Source organism: Furipterus horrens, unplaced genomic scaffold (genome assembly GCF_987537825.1).
Source record: "Furipterus horrens unplaced genomic scaffold, mFurHor1.1.pri manual_scaffold_8, whole genome shotgun sequence".
NCBI classification, from domain to species: Eukaryota; Metazoa; Chordata; class Mammalia; order Chiroptera; family Furipteridae; genus Furipterus; species Furipterus horrens.
Genome location: NW_028327178.1, coordinates 4,700,284 through 4,718,037, shown reverse-complemented (window position 1 = coordinate 4,718,037; position 17,754 = coordinate 4,700,284). Strand labels below are relative to the sequence as shown.

Sequence of the window (17,754 nt, the reverse complement as noted above, 5' to 3'; positions counted from 1 at the left end):
ATGTTATTTTTTATGTGGTTCCATGTAAATTTTAGGATTGTTTGTTCTATTTTCATGAAAAACGCCATTCGTATTTCCATAGAGAATGTATTGAATGTAAACATTGTTTTGGGTAGTATAGATATTTTAACAATGTTATTACCTCTTGTCCATGAGCATGGTATATGCTTCCATTTATTTGTATTTTCTTCAATTTCAATGCTTTATGACTTTCTGAGTATTGTGCCTCCTTGGTTAAATATATTTCTAGGTATATTGTCTTGATGCAATTGTAAATGGGATTGTTCTCATAATTTTTCTGATAGTGTGTTATTTTGTATAAAAATGCAACCGATTTCTGAATATTATTTTGTATCCTGCTGCTTTGCTGAATTCATTTATCATTTTCAATAGTTGTTGGTGAACTCTTCAGGGTTCTCTATATAGAGCATCATGTCATCTGCAAATAATGACAGTTTTATTTCTTCCTTTCCAACCTGGATACCTTTTATTTCTTTTTCTTGCCTGATTGCTGTTGCTAGGGCTTCCAAATCTATGTTGAATAAAAGTGGCGAAAGTGGACATTCTTGTCTTATTCACGACCTTAAGGAAAGTGCTTTTAGCTTTTCATCATGGAATATGATGTTAGCTGTGGTTTTGTCTTATATGGTCTTTATTCTGTTGAGCTATGTTTCCGTTGCTCCCACTTTTCTGAGAGTTTTTATCATAAATGGGTGCTCGATTTCGTCAAGTGCTTTTTAAAATGAATTAGTCTTGGTAAGTACTTAACTTTCTAAGTCACATTTCTAGTTAGCAAACAGTTGGAGGCTTAGATGACTATGTCAATGGTATAATGAGGATACCATCAACCAAATCCAGACCTGGGTAAATTGACCTGACGAATACCTAGTGTTCTAAAGTGGCAAACAAACAAACAGTGTAAGAGGGAGAGGGTACTTGTTATATAACACACACACACACACACACACACACACACACACACACACACACAAACTGCTCCATCAGAAACGTCAGCATATTATATAACTGTTGGAGAATATATAAATCATATCAGGATGTTAAGAGACCTATGTAAGCACATGTGCGTAGGCATGATCATTATGTATTATTAACAACCAGACTTGCAAACCATCCCTCACCCTTAGTAAGTGCTAAGATTACTGCTGAAACGGCATAAATCTCTCACTTCAAATATGTTACAACTGACCTGTGGATGCATTATTATATAAATAATGGCGCACGTACAACGATTGTAGACTCAAAACCAATCTTGAAATGATGGTTTTGTCATTGAAGGTCTCTGAGCGGTTTCCTCATCTATTAAGTGGCAAGTGCTTTTTGCTTAACACATGGGGTTGCAGAAAGGGACTGAATGGCATCAGGCATGTAAAGTACATATCCGCATGTCTCCAAGTCTTTGTATGAAGAAAAGAAATACTAGCCATGTGGCATCTGTAATAGTAACAAATGAGTGGAAGAGCCAACACACCCGGCTCTTGGAAGAGGGAATCACCTTCAGTGAAATGGAGTTTATGCAACTTTTCTAGGAAGGTCAGAACTTGAGCTCCTGCCGGTGACAAACTGAGGGATCCTGCCACCTGACTAGGTTTCTGCCCCAGCATCCGGTGCTCCGCGTGCTTCATCACCCAAACGACCGTTTGCTACATAGACGAATGATTAGGGATAGTATGCATGGCAGGCAAGGTAGAGTCCCTATTGAGTAATATGCGCTCTAGATGGAGACTCTGGATGGAGGAAAAAAACCTCTGCTCCTTTGTTATTCCAGCTCTCATATTGTTTTCTTTTCCGCCTCAATTAGCCAATGTCCTTTTTCTCTTAATATTATTATCTTCCCCATAGGGCCAAGACATTTTAACTGAAAACATGAAAAAGATGCTGCTCCCTATAATGAGCAGATATAAATACAATCTTTTGAAGTTTTATTAACAGATTCTATAAAGGAGTCAGTCATAACATTTTTTAATCTTTATACATATTTTCTTAATTAAAAACATCCTATGCTATTAAGGATTACCGTTAGTATTTAGTAATAATTGTTATATTTTCACATTCCTGTAGCTAAAAATATATACATTGCCCCCAGCCAGGATTCAATACTTTCTATTTTCCCCTTGAATCTTATAAAAATGATACAATTTTAAGTGACAATTTCTTTATTATAGAGAATAGCTTATTTTAAAATGTCATGCGCTCCTACATTAAGGGGAGAAAGTTCTTCATTGTTCTGTTTTTACAAGTTGATCAGTACAATACATCGTTTGAACCCACAGCTACTGCCCCCATTTCCCCCTAGAAAACGAAAAGCCACGAGGCACTTTCGGTCCCAGTTAACCAACACGCGTGCAGAAATCCGTCCCCTCTGGCCCCGGCTGCCCGGCCCGGGTGCCCCGCGTCTCCAGCGGCGGCGGGATTAGACACATGCGCACCACCGGTCTCTTTGTGTGCACCGGGAAGGGCCTGGCGCGGCGCCACGCTCCCTAACGGGGCAAAGACCTGCAGGCGAGCCTGTGCCCGGGGACAGAAATGCACTGTAAACACGGCCCTTGCCATACACAGTTGTCTCGCTCCCGGTTGCCTCTGTCCTTTGAAGCACCCCCGCTGCCCGCCCTTTCCCGGGGTCCAGTTAGGAGTGGAGATCAAGAGCCCGAGAATGAGGAGCTTGTCCTCAGGAATCTGGCACCCGGCGCGCGGTGGGCCGGGGAGCCGGGTGGGAGCAGCGGGCGCTGGAAGCGGGGGGGCGGTGATGGAGCGCGTCTGGCTAGCGTCTCCCAGCGCAGCCACCCCGCCGGCCCAGGGGGGGGCAGGGGGGAGGGAGCCGAGGCGGCAAATCGGCCCGCCCCCCGCCCCTTCCCTCCCCCCGCGCCAGGGATCCTAGATGGTGCGCTGCGGCCGGCGCTGCGCCGCCGAGTGAGGGGCCAGCCCGAGGGGGCTGCAGGGGCGGCGGGGGCGAAGGCGGGGACCCGCACGCCGCGGGCAGGCGCTGCTTGCGGCGCCAGGCCGTGTCCCTGTCCGCCGCGCCCTGCCGTCCGCATCCCGTCCCCGCCGCCGGCGGGAGCTCGGGGGCGCTAGGCGGAGGCGCGCGGCTGGCTGCGGCTGGCTGGATGCGGGACCGGCGAGGACCCGGCGGCGGACGGCGGCTCTGGACTCTCGGACGCCAAACGCGCTGGCATGGCCTCCAACTTTAACGACATCGTCAAGCAGGGCTACGTGAAGATCCGCAGCAGGAAGCTGGGGGTGAGTGGCTCGCTGGGCTTTCTCCTTCCCTGCGCCCGCCTGGCTCGGGCCGGCCGAGCGGGGGGCTGGGAGAGGCGGCTGGCGCGGGGACGGGGGCAGCGCCCGGCGACAGCCTGCTTGTTGCTGGGCGTCCCGGCCCGCGCCTGCCTCCGGGGCTCGGCACGCTGGGCTGAGGGCGCCGGGGAGCGCCTCGGTCCCCATCTCCCTGTGCGCCAGGCTGCTTTGCTCCCAGACTGAGAAGTCAAGTAGTCGACAGGGACTGTCAGGTCCGAGATGAATGTGCCTGGAGGGCGGTTTACACACAGTGCGACCCACCGTGCTCTGTTCTCAGAGCAGTGCAGGGGGTGGGCAGACCTGCCGGGCTGTGTGTTTAGAATCACCATTTTCTCGTCCCCGCTTCCCAAGCCCATTTCGAAATGTTCTTGATGCCCACGCAGCACCGCGTGTCTCTGCCGCTGACGGCCAGCGACTTCAAGGCGCCCTGAGCGGGTTACCCGCCGGCTGGCTCCTTGGCCAAGTGTGCGCCCGGACAGGTGTACCAGCGCCCGGGTGCAGGCAGGTATGTGCTCGCGGCCGCTGGCACGGGAGCGTTCGCGACAGCAAAGTTCGCGGAGATCCTTCCATAGTTTTTTTTCTTGAAAGATGCTCTCTGCCTGACATGGGACAGAAGCAGTGTAGACCCCGGGGGTTCAGAACTTCTGCAGTGACCAGACGAGGATGTAAGAAGGACTCGTGGACGGTCGTGGAGGACCTGGGGGTATGGACAGGAGCGGGCAGGAGAGGAGGGGCAGCAACTGAGCCGAGAGCTGCGCACACGTGGGGGACGTGGGAAAAGGTGGGAGCGACCGGCACGAGGTCCCGGGGCAGCGCAGCGTGGGGGTGGGCGCCGGAGCCAGCCTTGCGCAGGCTGGGCTGGGGCGGGAAGGTAAACGCCAGCTGGGGGCGGTAAGGCCCCCCCCCCTCCCCTTTTTCTGGATTCCTGGGATATCTGTCCACATCACTGTTCTCAAACTTCCTGCTCCGAAAGCTCCGGAATCCTGGGGCAAAGTAGCCTTGGACGAGAACATTCCGGACGTTGTTCCCATCTGAACAGAGGAATACTACCATCCATCCGGAAAGGGGGAAAGGAGGGAGAACCTCGTTAATGTTATCAGTAAGGACAAAAGAAGAGATAAATGTGTTTTCAGAAATTTGAACTAAGGTAGGGTGAAGTCCCTTCGAGAGGAAGGATCGCCAGGCGCCCAGAAGGAGTCGCTTTGCGGGGAGTTGGACGCGCGTGTTGGAGGCAGGGGAGAAGCCGACTTGCCTCTTTATGCGGCCTCTTCTGGGTTTCACGTTCGTGATGCAGACTGTCCCTCAAGGACACAAGGAAGCCATTCTGGAACTTGAGCAGGTCTGGGCGAGAGGGGAGTGCGCAGCCCCTGCCCCCAGCCTGGCGCTGGACGATGGGGTGCAAACCCCAGCGGGGTTTCGGTAGCTGCTCTTGGGGAGAAGCGTGCGCCTCGTTCTTTTCCCGGGAGAGAAGCGAGAAGCCACGTGAGAAGCCGCGGTTGTCCGGGAAGGAGGCTAACGGATGGCTCCTCGGTGCCCGGGAAGCTGCGCTCAGACCTGTCCCCGCTGGGCCGTCAGCCCAGGAAGGACGTGCAGCGCTCGACCTGGAGGCGAGGACCATTTCAGGAACTCGGCCTCTGAAGCTCTTTCTTCTCCCGCGCGGTGCTTGTTCATAGTGCTTGCTCGTCCTTCTGCTGGGACTCTCGGGTGTGTCTGACACCTCAAATGCTGTGAGCCCCTGGGTGATGGAGATGTGCGTGTGCTCACGAGCGCGGAGCCGCGGTCCACCTGAAAATGCCACCGAGGACTGCCACCGCACAGAGCACTCGCCACCCTGCGCGCTTGGCTCTGGCGTCCCCTGGATTCCTCCCCCACGCGAGCTTTCCAGGATTGCATACACTAAAAGCGAATGGAATGGGCAACCTCATTGAAAGATAGGATCCACGGGAAGAACAGTGAACGCTTCTTGGGTAACCATGGCATTATCAGCCTTTGCAATGCCCGGTTAGAATTCCAGAATTCCATCTCCCCTAAAGATGTGCGTGCGGACGTGTGGTGTCTCCATTTTCAAAGGTGCCCTTTCCCGGACACGCTGCTGAGAGTTATGTCTGCGTAAGACACAGCCTTACTGGAAAACAGTGAAAGCATTTTTATCCACCGAGGAACTATTTTGTGTCCCATTTGTACTAGAGAAATGTGAACTTCGCAGAGGTCGGTGTTGAAACAGTTTTTGTTGTTTTAACCTTCAAATATTAAACTATATTAACGTTGACACTTTTGGAGAATATTATTTGTTTAAAAAGTCTTTAGAGATGCTTCTATTCAGAATATTCTAGTATTCACAAGGGTGAATTCAAATGACAAAACTTCACACATGGTTCTGTGAAGCTTGATAAGTGATTCCCATGAGATCATGCAACTCTAAGCAAATAGTTGCCTTAAAAATGAACATGTATAGCCATACCCAAAATCATAGGAGTAGGAATTATGTAAACATTTCATTTTCGTGGTTAATAATACATATTACTAATCTTATGGACTCAGAACAGTGGACTTGTCCAAATAAACTATTTTTAACTCAAAAGATATATGATGATTTTTCTATGGTTCATGTCCAAAACTAAATTTCAAAATTAAAATAATTCTCATTAAATATGCACAGATATTTGATTTTTTTTTTTATGGCCATAACATGCTTTCAAAGACCTAATTTCATAATATTCTAATGGGGTTGAAAAAGGCCCAACTGCGAGGCCAGTTGTATCAGATTGTCATGACGTGAAAGAAAACATGTATTGAAATGAGGTGTTCTGATGTGCGGTCCAGGCCCCTCCAGGCTGAAGGGATAGAAGCAGCCATGTGTCTTCTTAGATGCTCTAGTGTTAACGGCTGAGGACAGTGCCTTACCTGACTACCTGGGTGAAGTAGTAAGTGTGGAAACGTTTTCTGAATGTTTGGCTTTGAACTCTGTCTTAACTAGTTATTCAACTTTTCTTCATTAAAAAAAAAAAAATGTTGAGGAAAAAAATAGAATCATGTTCCTGAATTTTAGTCTTGTCCTTTAAAAATATTTATTAAAGCATTAAGTTTTAAAGGTATAAAATCATTAGAAGTATTGTATAATGATATAACTCTTATAATCATTTTTTTCAATTCTGTGTTAATTTTTCCGTAGAGTGTATCAGTCTTTCCAAGAATACAGGGTAGGTCAAAAGTAGGTTTACAGTTGCAAGTATACAAAACACAGAGTTTCGTCTTGCATAATTGTTTATTAATTATTGTGTTAATTTTCACATGAAAAACTGTAAACCTACTTTTACCCCCACCCCACCCCCATGCAACAAGCCGGGTTCGTGATAGACCCCACCCCTTTACCTACTGACACTGGGTTTCTAAACAACAGACACTGACTTGACTTGCCACAATGAAGGAACATCATTATTTCGGAGTATTTTGTATTTAATGTCCCTTCTTTGGGATGGCACTTCTCTTTGCTTTGGCAAACTGCTTTGTCCGGTTTTATATCTGATACAGTCGCAGGAGGAAGGTGCAGTCAGATTTTAACCTGGAGTTTTAGTTATTAGACTGGCAAAATGGCTTGTCTGGGTGGATGGGCGTGAAGCCACAAGAACCAGAGAGGAGGTTGCAAGGGTGTCATGCAATGGAGCACCTGCATGGAGGTGCCGGGCCACCATATTTCCTCTCCGGGCCTGTGGGGCCTCCTTGTCTGTGTCACACTAGCTCTTCTCTGTCAGTGTTTTACATGTCACTTTAATTTGTGTCAGATACCAGCAGCATAGGTAATAGGACCTAGAAAACCCTGCACTTCTGGACCTTCCATTGGATGTATCTTGCCAATTTCCAGCCTTAAATAAACTTCATGTGCTTCTGCTACTGCTGGCCCATGTGCTCAGGGGCAAGGACCCCTACACTGTGTCTCCCCTTCTCACCAAGTCATTCACTGACTCCCGTCCTCCTCCCGCTGCCCCAGTCCCCACCATTACCACAGTCCTCCCAATGCGATGTTTCTTAACATCCTGTCCTCTGTCCCTTCCAATCCGTATTTAGACCGAGCCCAACAGTTCTGTTCCCACGTGCAAAAAGACTTCTCTAAAGTAGCTATTTTAAATGTTCTTCTCACTTCCAGTCTCCAGATCTGCGTGTCCAATTTCTAAGAAACATTTCCTGCTTGGTACCTGTTGGGCACCCCAACCAATGAACGAGTCCAAATAGAAATACTCTTCTTCTTCCCAAACTAGCCGCCTGTCACATAAAAACATGTAAGGAGATGCTGCTATCAGCATTGCTACTCATTTAAAAATGATTCAGTATCAGCTCTCAGAGACAATATGGGATCTTCCCTTTCTCTGAGTCACTACACACACCCAAATGGCACATCTTATTGGTGCCACCTGGGAGTGTCATCTGTGCTCTCTTTCCAATTGACATTCTTTTTCTGTAACTTTAAGTCCAGACGTTGATGGGACTTCCCAATGGTTGTTTTTACTGCCTGCCTGCTGGATTACCTTTGTAGTCCTGCCAGAGTAATTTTCCTAAATTTCAGTTTGAAACATATAATTCCCCCTCTTAAGTTTTCCCATGGTTTCTCATTACCTAGAGTAATAATTAAACTTAAACTTGTAATTCAGAGCTATCCACAATACCTACCATTGTTTCATTTAAGGATTTTAAAATTATGTAATATTCCAAGCATGCTGGAAATTACAGACTCATATTACAAACTACCCATATTTTACCCATATGATCACAGTATCTTTTTTTGCCTTAAGTTTTTGAGATAGAAAAATGCTGAGTCGAAGGCCCATTTGAATCTCTTGCCATTCAACACACTCCCCGGTTGTAGTCAGTGTTTCTCTGCTCCCACGTAGATCCCGTTTGTTCACGTCCACGGTTTTATTGCCTTCTGCTGCATGAATAAGCTACGCTCCCTCTCTTGGGGGACATTTATAAGGCTTTTCTGTTTGTGCTTCAGCAGATATGCGTACATAATTCTCTTCAATCCCATGCATTCAAGGTCCTCCAGGGTACGTGATGTTGGTAAAGCAGAGTTGTTGGTTTTTAAAGCATGTACCTTTTTACTTTACTAGAAGTTTTCAGATTGCTCACAAGTAATTGTAATAATTTATAAGCCCAGAAGCAATGAAACGAGAGAACTTCTTTAATCATATACTCAACAGTAATTGATACTTCCATATTTCTTTAAATTATGAAATATTTCAGATATACAGAGAACATAAACCTTTTATAAACATAATGTTTTGCTACATTTTCTTCAGACTTAAAAAAGAAATGTTATAAAATGGATACACTTGAGGTCCTTACATGTCCCAACACAGTAACTTCAGAAGTAAACTTAAAAAAAAAAAAAAAAAGTAAACTTATGTTTGTAACTCTGTGCACGTAGTTTTTCTATACTTTGTACATTTTTATATCTCTTTAATATATGCTGTTGCTTCATATAGTTTCAACTTGATATAATCAGAATCATACAGTATGACTTCCTGAAACATACTTGATTATGTTTTTGAGATCTAATCATTGTGATATATAGTTCATTCGTTTGATTTCTGTATGCCTTTTCTTTGTAGAAGTATTTCCGAATGCCAGTGGGCAAGGGTTTCTTCAGGTTATACGCATAGAGATGGATTTGCTCGGCATAGGTTGGTACATACCCACTCCTGTGCTTCCCAGAGTTGTCCCCAGATGCTCCCTCACTGGGTCCCCTTCACTCTGCTTCCTCGCCAGCACCTGGTGGGGTGAGGCGGTTCCCTCCCTTGGGTGAATGAGGGTTTTAAAGTTGTACTTCCCTGCAGTTTGAACATGTTCTCATGGGTTCATTGATGCATCAGTTTTCCTGGTTTGTGGGTTATCTCTTCCATTTCACTGCCCGTCTTTCTGCCTGATGTCAAGATACACGCTCGCGCTCTCTATTTGGAGCACTGTTCTTTTGTAGTTATAAACTATACAACCTACACCTGTGTTAGGGCTGGTCTTTATAATTTTCTCATGGTCTCCTGTGTCTTACTGATATTTTAAATTTTAGTGAAATCACTTTATGTATTTTCTTTGTGGCCTATACTTTTTGTGTCTTAATTAAAAAGTCATTCCTCACTGTAACATAAAATTGCTATTTTCTATGTTATCCTGTCGTTTTCATGGAAATCTGTGTGCATTTAGAGTTTTAATCAACCTGGAATTAATCCTTATTTTTAGATTTAAGTTTGGAATCTCTTCATCTCCATATGGACAGGCAGTTTCCCACCTCCATTTATTCAACATGCGTATCCATGGGCCTGTTAGGCAAGTCCTACTTTTTATGTTTTCAAAGTTGTACTTTCAATATTATGTTTATTTATTCTTATGTACTTAACGTTTTTGTTGTTGTTTGAATTGTTTTTTTTGTCTTTGTTTTAAATATTATCTAATTGGTTGCTGCTGGTTTACACAAAAGCTTTTGCTTATTGCATATCTGGTATCTAACAGTGACTCATTAATTAGGTGTTGAATATATTGAGGTCTCGTGCCTTTTGCCAGGGGAGGCAGAGAGGCAAATGGAAGGGAACGCCACAGTTGGAAACCAAGAAGACTTCGGAACCATGGAGGCATTCGAGTTAGTGCTGATGAAGTGGCGGAGCTCATTGGGCAGGTATGGGAGAGGTATTGGCCAAGGGGACAGAGTAACCTGGGCAGGGCGAAGGGGTCATGGGTTACATGGATTAAAAATAACAACTGCATTTAAGCACTGTTTCTTTAAAGCGACAGCCATTAGATTATAGGACTCTATTAATATAAGTATAAATTATAATAACCAAAGAAAAAGAAACAAAAAAGGGAACTTGTGGCTATAGTATAATTAAACACTGAAATATTCTATAATAAAGTTTAAATTTAGTGAAATGTGTCTCAAAAAGTTATTAAACTAAACCAGCTCATCGCTGACATTTTAAAGTGGTTAAAAGACCCCAAACCTATTGATAAACTGAGTGAAGAGTGAAAATTACTTTAAGCTGATTGTTTAATAGGTGTGCATATTTCTGTATTTCAACAAGGGTTCAATATGTAAAATTAATCTTACAGTTCAGGTAATTAAATAGTGACTACAGGCAGCAGTAATAATACATTTGTTGGTGTTGATACATAGAAATTAGAGTTCAGAGTTTATATCTTTAAACTCCCCCTCAAAAAGAAGAAAAAAAAATTACTAATGGAAGAAAATAAAATTTTATTTAAAGCATATATTAATACAATTTTTAAATGTTCATTAGAAAACGCTTATTTGTGCAGCGCTTGAAATACATAAAATGAATTAAGTTAAAGAGTAGCTCCCTAATTAAAGATCAAGTGAGCATGCATTGTCCTTTCTGGCCAAATAAGTGTTATTAAGTCAAGGCTTTAAGGCGGGGGACATGTCTGCTTGACCTCAGAACTCAGTTATTTGCTTGCTTTAATGGTTTTGATTATTGCAAAGTCATGAAAGTGGCAGCTTGTGGAAACAGTGGTGGGGGTAAAATTATAGACACTGTCTTCTACTCACTCAGTTTTCTATAAAGAGCTTGATTGTATGTGTTCTAGTGGGTGTGAATCTCCTTTGTCTATGTTAATAGAATCTGCACTTATCTTAAAAATGGAGTAGAACACACTCAAGTTTTCTAGGGGGTCTGGTAACTCTGTGTTTATTAATGCTCACTGAACACTGCTTCTGGTAGTCATACACTCTTAAAAAGCAGGCTTCAGTTTTACTCCCTGAATTCTTTTGAGATTCAGTGAATTTTTTTTTCAATTATGATTTAATTGAATGGCAAAAAATAATAGTTTTGACATCTGAGAAGTTTTCAGATACTTTGCAAGAACCCCCAGCATGCTGCAATAGAACTGACGGGAGAGCTGGAGGTGACCTTTAAGTGAACAATGTTTTATTTGTCTATTGCATCCAATTTTATAAGTTAATTAGAAGGTAATAAAAATATTTTAAAACCCAAACAGCAGCCAAATATTGTCCCGGATAAAGCTAAAGCGCACATCCCTCCAGGTCTCACGCTGCACTTGAGGATGTAGGTCTGTCGCATTTGCTGGCAAAGGGCGCCGCCCTGCTGGTCTCCGGTAAGCAGGACCCAGAAAGGCTCAGTGCGCACGGGGGCGCGCAGCCTTTGCGCTGGGTCTCAGCAGAAAAGACACAGGGACATCTTTCCTGTTTAAAGACCCGAGTGTAACCAGCTTGGAAGGACAGGTGGAGTGTTCCGTCTCAGGAATTATTTAAATATAGTCACTTCTGTGACTCGGAAGGAACCAGCGATAGCACAGACATGGAATGAGCTGCAGGAATTGCCCATTGGGGGATTGTGCCACATGTTTTCCTGTGTATTGTTTGACCTCAGATGTTCTGTCCTGTGAAGTGTTGCCGGAGCATGGCGAATGGCGAAAGAGCGCTGGTGCACTAACTGTGTCGCCGCAAATATAAGAAGATTTTTTATTTGCACGTGGTAGTGCCACTGGGGTGAATCCATTTCCCATTTCTTTGTGCCTTTTAACTGTTTCTTACTGACTTTTGTACTTCTTTTCGGAGCTTGAGCATCTGAGGGTACCTCCGATTCGATGGGGGAGTTTTGGAGGATCTTGGACTTCTGATGGAAAAGTAGGCACAAGGTTCATAGCTGGGGAGAGCTCGTTTGGGACATGTTTCCAGTTTTTCATTCGTTCCACAGAGATCCTCTTGCAGGGACTTTTTCTGCGGAGAATTTTGGGTTGTCAGTTGTTTCACTTTTCAACACAAATCGCTTTTTCTTCTTGGACTTCCCTTCTTAGTAAACAATGTGTTTTGTTTCCCTTGACTTTGGAAGACATGGAACATGAAACAAGGAAAGATGGGCTTTATTTGCAGCTGCTTTCTTGGAAGAGAAAAACAAGTCTGCGTTGTCCAAACGAAGCTTCAGTACGCGTTCCAAGTGGTGCGGGAGTTCAGTAGCTCTTGAAGTACTTCAGACCCCACTGCTAGGTGCCCAGCAGGCTAGTTTAAAAACCGGTGAGTGCTTTAAGTGTTTCAAATTACAATAGAGGAAAGAAACACACTAAAATTAAACTTTTCAAAATCATTCTATATACCTTCTTTTTCCTGGTAACTTTTGTGTGTTTTTCAAATTCATATTAAATCACTCCTAATAGTCAACAAAGAAAAATCACCCTTCTATCAATACCCAGTGATATTAAAGTAACATTTCATGGCAGATACTATTATAATACTGTGTTACTGTCAAAAATATCCAAAAGCATGGCAAACATTCTGCTATACCAGGGCTTACTTTTTGAAATTCTATAATTACCATATTTTTCGCACTATAAGACACACCTGACCATAAGACACACCCAGGTTTAGAGGAGGAAAACAAGAAAAAAAAATATTCTGAACCCAATGGTGCACTAAAATATTTAAGAAAATAGAACAGAATACTATTTCAACCATGGAAAGTGAACAGCAGTCAACAGCGGTATTAAGAACCATCATCACTGTCGTTAACAAACGAGGAGAGACTTTAAGGTTCAAGGACTCTTCTAGTTTTCTGGGAACCCCAAGAACTCATCATCGCTAGTGTCAGAGTTTATGGGGGCCTTTAATAACAGGCATTGAGGGAGTTAAGCGGTATCACTAGTTGTAACAGTCACTGAGAGGATCACTATCCTCGTTACAGGTGCTGGCGGACGACCCCCAGTGCCTGTTACGGCTAGTGATCTCCCTTAGTCCCCTCAGGGCCTGTGTTACTACTAAAACAGTGACCCCACCATAACCCCCTTTATACACTACAAATGTCAGCATTCATGGCTGCTCACCCAGTTACCGACGGCCTCCTCACACAGAAGTTTGGGGTGCACTGGGAACAGTATGGAGGTAGGCGAGACAGCTGTAGCATCTAACGGAGCCAGGAGCCAGCCGAGAACATGTTACTTCAGCTCCACCCATCTGCCTCTCATGATTGGCAGAGCTTAAGACGCAGTGATTGGTGATTGGAGGCGGTTCTACTGACACAGGCCCCACCCAGCGTCAAAGGCAATGGGCAATTGGCACTGAGCCTCATGCCCGTTATTAGCCTCAGCTGGTTCAACAGGTCAGCGGTTGTAGCTGGGAGCGTCAGGTGACTCTCTGCACTCTCCCAGGTCCTGGGTGATGGGCAGAGGCAGACGGCAGCTGACCAGATGCCCTGAGATTCAGCAGGAAAGTGGGACATTTAAGTGTCCCCAGGGGTTTCGCGTGGGCCCACCGCTTCCTCTTCTAACAGCTGTCGCCACCGCTGACAGGTCAGTACTACACATCACGGTCTGAGATGCAATATTGGCTCCATAAGACGCACAGACATTTCCCACACACGCACTTTTGGGGTGGGGGAATGTGCGTCTTTTGGAGCAAAAGAATATGGTACGTTGTTCCTTTTCAGTCCATTGTATCACGTTGTGATAGGTATTTGGAAACATTGGTAGATAAGAGAAAATGCATTTAATACCTCACCTCTGTATATAACATCTATTGATGTAAAATTTAATCTGAACGGTTTTGAACTATATTTCTTACAAAGAAAGAATGTCCAAACCATACCAAACTTACCCTCAATGACTCATTCAGGCATGGGCGGCCTAGATAACTTAAATGTACAAGTTATTTCTGAATCAGAGAATTCTATTATTTGGCCCACCAGAAAATGCATGTAGCAGTAAACGGGGATACAAATCTGTTATTCCTTCTTATAATGGAACTATCAATGGCCAGGGGATACAGACGGGCATTGTTCATCGAACAGCTGGTGCAGGTGAAAAGCACTCCAGGTGTTCCGTGATATGAAGAGACGGCCCAGGTAGGAGTGAGATGCCGGAATGCATAATGCAGCCCCAAGGGTTTTGAGAGCCTTAAGAAAGACACAAAAAAGTATTTTCGACCCTGAGAGAAGAGGACAAATTGTTCTAGCTGGAAGGAGGGCAGAGTTCAGAAAAATACTTCGGAAAGGAGATAACGTTTAAGCTGGGGATTAAAATATGGTTACCCTGGGATTTGCACAGATGAGGTAGGAAAACAGAATAAAGGTGGCGGAGGATTTGGATAATCCTAAATTGTGTACAAACTCTGCATAATTAATCAGACTTTCTTTTACCTTGTATCTTATTATTATATTTTTAATTTCACCATTAATGTTATTTTGGACTTGTTTTATTCTCTTTCCTTAAAATAGAGTAAATTTTCTCTTCTTACGAATGTTTACAAGTTACCTGTTATGTGCTGCTTTTAATTTTTAGCTATCTTTGAGGATTCTTAATATGCTTGGCGGGTTATTTCTCAGCAATAGAAATTTAATTTCTGCTTGATACTTTACATGTTGATTATTGTCTTGAAAATACTTCTATTTTCTCCTCATAGCAAATATCTTAGTCTTCAATTATATATAAAGGATATATGTTTTCTTAGTGTTTCTCTCTCCCACTAAGCTCCCTGAGGTTATAGGCCACCTCCGTGGTCCTCACCGCATCCTGATAACACAAGGTGACCTGTGGGAGGTGCTCCATCAATATTTGTTGAATTAATACACGCATCAGTGGAGTGTAAAAGTTACTTCACACTGATTTTATCTAAAAATAATGATGATGACTCAAATTTTGTCACTTGGTATAAAGCAGACACATATAGAGTAGTCTACCTCACAATAAATGTATTAGTAGATTCAGGGTCTGAATTTAGAAATTAGAAGCTGTAGAGTTCTGAAAATGATTTTTGCATATTGATTTTTTTTTGCATATTGATAGTCTAAAATTTATTTATAGAAATATTTTAGTGTCTGAACATGAACATGGATTACCTGTGAATGTATAGCTCCTCTCTCAGCGAGCAAGCGCAGGCAGAGCCTTTAGGCGACGTAATGAGGATCCCATGGCTTCCTGGTTAAGGGCGGGGATTCCACAGCAAGACAGTCTTGGGTTAACACCTGGCTTCGCTCCGGCGCTTACCGGCAATGGTGGAAATTGATCTTCTCTTTGTTCTCCGCTTTTCTCCTTTGCAAAACGGTGTTGGGGTGAAGACTAAATGCGTGAAATCATTGAGAAGAATGATGCAAGTAAAGTACTATAAAAGAAGGTGTAATTATGATATTACTATTGGTACCAGCGGTCCCCACTCTTGGCCACAGCTGCTTAAGACAGAAGTTACCCCTTCTAAGCTGGAGAGAGCTGAATCCATATCCACTTTTGGGATCTCTCTGCCTAAAAAAGGTCATAGTTGGAGTACGATGTGTGTTACATTCATTTCCAAATTCTGTTCGCTGACTTGATGGCGCTGTAGATCAAGTCTAAACTCAATGTGACTTCAAGACCATTCAGGATCTGGCCCTGCCTGTCCCACATTTTCCTGTGCCCTATACGTACTCTCTAGACACGCAGAATTGCCTGCTGCTGACCCTGTCCTGTGTCGGGGAGTGGCTTGTGTCGCGCCCTACACAGAGACCTGCAGTATTCTTCCACTACATTTGCCAATTCAAATTCTCAGACATCACCTCCCCTGGAGATGGTGACCCAAGTCCTGGGTAGAGCTTTATAGTAAATTTTAAAATTGGGAACTGAATACCCCATTTTAGCTATTTAGGGCTATTTACAGTTCTATATTGAATTTTGACTTATATAAATGTCTGCAGAATGCCAATGGGATTTTGATAGGAATTGCATTGACGACATAAATCACTTGCTGGGATCGATGAACATGGGATGTCTTTCCATTTATTTAGGTCTTAAATTAATTTTGGAATATTTTGTAGTTTTACTTTACAAGTCTTCCACTTTGATTAAATGTATTACTAAGTATTATGTTTTTGATATTATAAATGGTATTGTTTTCTTAATTTCATTTCATAAAATTAATTGCCAGTATATAGAAATCCATCTGATTTTTTTATGTTGATCTTATATACTGTCACTTTGCTGAATTTGTTTATTAGCCCTAACAGGTATTGTATGTGTGAGTGTGTGTATCTTTTCAAATTTTTAGATCAAGCCTTCTGCAAATATACATACTTTTGCTTTGCTTACTTTAATTTGGATGCCTTTGATTTTTTTGTTGTCAAGGAGTTCTGACTAGACCTAGTTCAATGTGGACCACCAGTAGCCAAAGTGTTCATCCTTGTCCTGTTTCTGATCTTAGAGTAAAAGTTGTTAGACTTTCACCGTTGAGTGTAATGTTAGCTCTGGATTTCTCACAGATGCCCTTCATTAGGTTGAGAAATGTCCTTCCATTTCTAGTTCATGGAGTGTTTTTATTAGGACAAGGTTTTGGATTTTGTCCAATGTTCTTCTGCATCAATTGAGATGATCATGTGATATTCTGGTGTATTACTTTGATTGCTTTTCCGAATTTGAACCACACTTGCATCCCTGAGATAAATCCCACTTAGTCATGGTATATAATTTTTTAATATGCTATTGGATTCAGTTTGCTAACATTTTGTTGAAGGCTTTTGCATCTACTTTCATAAGGAGCATTGGTCCGTCGCTTCCTTATGATTTCTTTTGTTGGCACTGGTATCAAGGTAATTCCTTCCTGGTCAAATGAGGAAGGTGTGCTTCTTCCTCCTTTGCTATTGTTTGGAAGAGTTGGAAAGGGATTGGTGTTAATTCTTGTTTGAAAATATTGTGAAGTTCACCAGTGAAGCTGATTCTGGGCTTTTTTAAAGGGGTGGAGGTTGATTACTGATTCGATCTCTTAAACAATTGTAAATTTATTTGTATTTTCTATTCCTTCTTTCATTAGTTTTGGTAGTTTGTGTTTCTAGGAGTTGGTCTATTTCATGTAGGTCTTCTAAGTTTTTTAGCATAGCATTTTTCATCATCTCTCTTTTAATCCTTCTTATTTCTATAAATTCTATAGTAACAGCGTCCCATTCCCATTTCTGATTTTAATAATCTGAGTCTTCTCCCTTTTTGCCTTGGATAATATAGCTGAAGGTTGTCAGTTTTTTCATCTTGCTTTCAAAGGACCTACTTTAGGTTTTGTTGATTCTCTTGTTGTTTTTCTATTGTCTGTTTCATTTATCTCTGCTCTAGTCTCTATAATTTTCTTATTTTTCCTGCATGCTTCAGTACTTAGCCAGCCCATTCGCAGCTCCACCTTAGCCTCTGCTTCCCAGCCAGAAGGTGTAAGAGAAGTGAGTGCTTAGCTGACCCTCAGCTTTTGGAAGGGCAGGTTTACAGCCCTGAGCGTGTATCTGGTCTTCTCGATTGCTCTTATTTTTCCACATATCTCTTCTCTTGACCTCTTCTTCCCTGGACTTTTGGTCTATTGCTTGTCCTGTTATCCCTCACCCAGGCTTTGGTGGCCAGTTCTTTTGCCTTCGAGTGCTTTTGGAATATGCTACCCTAGCCCTGAGATTGCCCCGATTCAGATGAATTCTCCCTACGCTGGTCACTCGG

General features: G+C 43.3%; 1 protein-coding gene across 1 annotated transcript in view; it reads left to right on the top strand.

Moving 5' to 3' along the window:
- The first annotated feature begins 3,059 nt into the window (after nt 1-3,059).
- DOK6 (docking protein 6) overlaps nt 3,060-17,754 on the top strand; it is a 216,345-nt gene continuing 201,650 nt past the window's right edge. Inside the window, exon 1 of the mRNA XM_090285070.1 lies at nt 3,060-3,255. Coding sequence (XP_090141196.1) covers nt 3,190-3,255 — 66 coding nt within the window. The 5' untranslated portion in view covers nt 3,060-3,189. The remainder of the gene's footprint in view (nt 3,256-17,754) is intronic.